Raw genomic sequence first — 5,481 nt, 5'->3', positions numbered from 1 at the left:
TGTGTGTGTGTGTGTGTAGGGATTTTCAATATAAAAGAGTTACTTAACTGTTTTCCTTCAGGCCTATTTTTTTAAATGAGGACAACCGAGCCAGCTGTTGGCACTCTAGTTTTCCTTTTACTAAAAAAGTACACAGTGCGTGAGCGTGAGTCAACGATGAGATGTAAGCCGTGGAAGTGGTACTGAAGAACTATTTTTTGGCTTCCTGTCTATAAACCCACAAAGTACACCCCTCTCCCATTTGTCTTACATACAGGTGTCATCATTTTGATGTAAAAATGTGTATTTCAGCTCTGTGAGGAAGCTCTCCGACACACACCTTGTCAATTCTGATGGAAAAATACATCAGTACAGAAACAACACCTCTGCTGCGTCAGTCTGACTCAGGTTTTAGCTCTGATTGGAGGGATAGTGTGGGTGCTAATGAGAGACAGTTCTGTTGTATTAGATCCTCCCTGTGGGAACACAGCACTCCCAGTCTTACTTCTATTACATTGTCTGAAACACAAGCACAAAAAAAAGTGTACTGAGCAGGGGTGTATGTGGGCCACATGGCTGCATTTCTATGGAAATAGAAACAGAATGATTTCTAAGGCACCACACTACACGATACACTTCCTATCTGGTTACAATAAAGAAGAAGGGGGAAAGGGTTACGGATCAGTAGAAGAGGGACAAGAAGAACACTTTCTTTATGAGTTGGGAAGGAAGTTAAGTAATTCAGCGCAGCATGGAAAGCAACAAACACTTGTACAGTCTGTTTCGTGCCATACTTGAACCTCAGGGGCAAACCCCCTTGGTTCAACTTAGTCACATAACTTGACATTTAGTAAGAAAATAAAAAAAAAACAGGCAATTTTCTCTGGGGCTGTCCCGGCCCGCTGTAATCCTCCATCCACACTCCCTTTCTTACGTTTACGAGCTCATGAGTAATTTAAGTCCAGCTTTACTTGAAAGAACCGAGAGAAGTTAGCAAGAGGGAAGTCTAAAACAAACCCCCAGTCTAACAGACCCCATTACGTTTCCATCAAAATATTGAATATCACCAGCTTCATCCCTTATATTTTCTCATTGTCAACAAATCCTGTGAAACCCAAAACCAACAATAAACTGATCCTGCTAACAAGTATAGCCAAAGACCTGCTATTGCTTATCCATCAGTGCCATAAACCAGGGGTTCCCAAACATTTCAGTGTCAAGGACTCAAACAGATAGACCATAGACCCCCAGTTTAAGGAATCCTCTCTGAGTATTTGATTTACTTTCAGGTTTGAAGATTAAATAATCACAGTCAATCAATGATCAAACTCAGATCACTATAAATTCCAATCAATCAAAACAGCCAACCTTTGTTTCATTGTTGCTCGAATAAAAGTTGATAAAAGATTATTTGAAAAAATGATTTTTCTTCTTTTGCTGGTGACACCCTACAACCCACTCAAGGACCACTGTTGGTCCCCGGACTGCAGTTTGAAAACCACTGCCATTGATGACAATTGTTCCACAAGACTAATAGTCATGCTATGTGAGGCTGTACCAAGGCATAGTGCTTCTTTGAACTAAATGCTAACGTCAGCATGCTGTGGACCCCAGGAGGACTAGTGACCACTCTGAGGAAGCTAATTGGGATCTAATTTAAGAATGTTAAAGAATATTTAATACTTAATACTTACATATTAATGTTAAGTAGGTAATATTTTCTATGTATATTCTATCATCTTAATTTGGCAAAGTTAGTTTTGCAAACACAAAGTGCAGCGGAGGCTGATGGGATTGTCATTGGTTTAAAGATATTTGGTCTTAAAATAAAGTGTTAAATTAAAAATTTGACCTCGCAGTGGCTCTAGAGGGGGAATAAAAATCAGTGGATCACCAAAGAAATTAGGATAAACTGTAGCGACCAGGAATGTTTTACAGGATAGGTGAAAACTTGACCTGCTGGTGGCGCTATATGAAAAGTCAGTAGGTTCCATCCTCTGGGGACTGTTAATCTATATCAAAGCCACCAACCACCAACAGACATTGACGTCCATTCAGCCTTGTCGCTAACATGGCTAAAACACGTCAATGCTGTGTACAGGGTGACTGCTACTTTATTCTGACTGGATGGAAGGCAAAAAGTGATTTTCCGAGAGGATTTACATTCACAATAATGTCAGCCGTATGCTATAAAGTTCTAATAAAAACAATTCTTTCACCTTGATTACACATTTTCTAAACAACGATGTACATCTGCTTAATTAAAAAAATGACAATTCTACATATCATTAGCTAAAAACGTTGTTATGGCAAACGTGCTAGCAAGCAATTTTGTACACATTTACACATCCTGCAGACACAGAGCAGCGTCAGCATCCATTTGGTCCTATTCTCTGGCCACCTGATGAATGAAGTCCAACATTGCCTCTCCTGCTACAGCTGCCTGCTGCAGCTAGAAATGTGGTTGTGACATGTTCCACATTACACGTTGATCCACTTTTATTATTTCCTTTTCATACAGTTATACAGAATCCTGTTTCCATTACCTGTGTCACTGTGGCTAGAATTCATTCATTTCTGCGACTACTGAATATGGCCGAGCTGAAGAGTATGAGCAAAACAATGTTACAACAGATTGGAAAAACTTTCTGAAGTTTCCTCACATCCTGTTTCAGGTAGGAATGTGTCAAGACACAGTTTCCATGTAACTTTATGTGTAAAGTGATGGAAATAATTAGTATAATGTTGTTATTAGTTGGAGTTAGTTAGCCTGTTAGGCTGACTCTAAATGAGTGTTCCATCCATGGAATTAGACAGAATGTTCCTTACTTTCCTACTATACATATTGGCTTCTAATTTGGCTTCAGATGTTCAGGTGTCGCTCTTTGTCAAATTGACATTGAGACATCTTTCTGTTCTAAAGAACAGTCATACTGTGGATTATGTGGTTAAGACTTGAGTGGAAAGAGGTGGTGATGCCAGTGCACAGATATAACACAAACACACAAGCCACAAATGCACTGCATGTTTGCTCTGCATGGTGTTTACCACAGAGGGCACACTGACAGGATGCCATAATTATACTGAATGTACGAAGCTACAGGAGTGTGTGTGTGTGTGTGCGGGTGTAACTTGTGTGATGTTATATGTATGTACTACACATGCATTAATGAAGTGAGAATTCAGGAAATATGTTTTAAAGACCGAGAAACACTGTAGCCATAGTAACTTGATAGATATCTGTGGTATCAGTGAACAGCTTCCTTCCTTAGAAGAGGAAATAACTAAGGCCTTTTTACACAGTTTGTTTTTTAGACAAAGATATTTCACATGGATTTGCAATAGTAGAAAATTGTCATGCACTTCAATGTCCGAATTTCTCAGTTGAAAGCCAGTAAAAATATTAGGAATAGACTATGCTATGTGCTAGGCTAATCTATGTTGAAAAGACAACCACAAGGGGTGGGGCTTAGGAAGGGTTAATTCAGGTTAGGGGGCACAAGCAGTGTAGTAAAGATCCATTCTTCAATAAATATGTAATGAATCAAACTACACTCGTGTGATTCTACCATGATTACCTTGAGGGCTTTGGTGGCCATTGTGGCGGCACTCTGCATCATGCCATCAGCAATGCCCAGCCTGTCAGTGTTCTGGAGGAACGGTGTTACCAGGGTGACATACTTGGCGCCGCTCCAAGGCTTAAGCAGATTTAGGGCCCAACGCTCCGTGTCCCCCCCAACATTATCCAGGATCAGGTCAAATCTTGAGGTGAAGAGGGGTAGGGTTGGTGAAAACAAGAGACACAAGCAAATGTGGGGTTGGGAATAAAAGAAAAAGGGAATGAAAGGGAAAATGTGTAGGTGTAAAAATGGAAGGGTAGATGACAGAAATGGGGAGAGAGATTAGTCTGAGTGTGACTAAGTTTGTGCTCACTTTTCCCACACTAATGAGCTGCTGAAGGGACTGGGTTGTTTTTGTAACAAGTCACTGACACACACACACACACAAACACACACACACTCCAATTAAATACCAACATGAATGAAAAATAGATGTGTGTGTGTGAAATTCTCTCACTTCTCCAGTGCACTGAGCGGCTCCTCAACAGGCCCAGCGGTGTAGTCCACCACATGGTCTGCCCCCAGGACCTTTACAAACCGCTCGGCATTCTGGGAGCAGGTAACAGTCACATGGGCCCCCCAAGCCTTCAGCATCTGGACCCAAATGATAGTATCAGTTTCCTCTTCGTGTGAAGAAGTGCGTCAGAATTGCTAAATTTCCACAGAGATTTGCAAAATTTATGTCGTAACTACCAAACAATTGTTTGTTTGGTTTACTGTAGGGAGCAGAATGTTACCCAATGTTTGAGAAGCACAGAGAATGTATAATTAATGAGATGAAGTGTTACATATGTGTAATGTGAGCTCCGTTATTCAGGTCACCGACCAAGGCGCGTCTGAAACCTGACAGGCCAAACACACCACTGACGCCACATGATCGGTGTTGTTTGTTTCTACACACAGTAGGGCTGATCATATTCATTTTTGTACTGAAAGCATGCTGTTGTGCCACATAATGTGTAAAACATGCAGTTTGCATCCTCCTCCTCTTGGTCCATACCTGTATAGCAAATGTTCCCACTCCCCCGGATCCTCCAAGGATCAAAATCCTGCGGGGACGAGGAAACGCCATGTCATGTACGATCAATGTGTCAACAATGTTTTCTACACTACTGTTGTGCAGACTCTCCCTCATTAGGATTAACGTCAAACGCACTCCGGGCCTTTAGCGTGTCAAGTTCACTGCGGTGTGAAGGAGTGTCTGAGCCGCTGCCAGAGAACCGGGGCACATCACCCAGAGGCTCATTACGGAGCGGGCTAACAGGGGCTAAGCTTAGAAGGAACACCGCGTGGAATAATTGGCTAGATCAAAGACAGGGAGCTTCTATGGGGTGGACAGGGATTAACAACAAGTGGAAATTGTGTGTGTGTATGTGTGGCGTGGCAGTGTTTGTCCACGCTCCCTCACCGCTTATTGGCACAGTTGTCCTTGCTGAGTCCACCGGTGTTGACCAGAGCTGACCAGGCAGTGGTTGCCACATAGGGTAAGGCTGCTGCCTGTGTGTGGCTCAGCGACTTTGGTTTGTGGGATACCTGAGCACAACACACAGTCATAATGATAGCAGCACTGCTACAACAGCATTCAGCAGTACACCTGCTGAGTCATTGTGAAAAAGCACTGAGCCAGATGTAGCTCATCCTTCAGGACTGTCACAACACTAGAATTTTAAATTTGATACAATACTGGTAATCAAAAAAATGTAATAATACCACAGCAATAAGAAAATGTCACTGAACACATATTATACATTATAAAGCAGTTGATTTCCTCCCCCATTGTTTCATCTGAGCAGCTTTGGGTCTGATTGGAGATCTGTTTTTTTATAGCTTCACTACTTACTATACATTGATAGTAGTGTATCATTTTAAACATGTGATATTG

The 5,481-nt window shown here is 41.7% G+C and overlaps 1 protein-coding gene across 1 annotated transcript in view; it reads right to left on the bottom strand.

Annotated features, from left to right (window-relative positions):
- rtn4ip1 (reticulon 4 interacting protein 1) overlaps positions 1-5,481 on the bottom strand; it is a 10,976-nt gene that overhangs the window by 1,999 nt on the left and 3,496 nt on the right. The window contains exons 4-7 of the mRNA XM_035674236.1: positions 5,008-5,132; positions 4,600-4,648; positions 4,057-4,193; positions 3,558-3,741 (exon numbers count right to left, since the gene is read on the bottom strand). Of these exons, the coding sequence (XP_035530129.1) occupies positions 3,558-3,741; positions 4,057-4,193; positions 4,600-4,648; positions 5,008-5,132 (495 nt within the window). The remainder of the gene's footprint in view (positions 1-3,557; positions 3,742-4,056; positions 4,194-4,599; positions 4,649-5,007; positions 5,133-5,481) is intronic.

Source organism: Morone saxatilis, unplaced genomic scaffold (genome assembly GCF_004916995.1).
Source record: "Morone saxatilis isolate NCDOM2014 unplaced genomic scaffold, NCSU_SB_2.0 Contig3, whole genome shotgun sequence".
Taxonomy (NCBI): Eukaryota; Metazoa; Chordata; class Actinopteri; family Moronidae; genus Morone; species Morone saxatilis.
The sequence above is the reverse complement of the archived record's forward strand: the minus strand, read 5'-3'. Positions and strand labels throughout refer to the sequence as shown.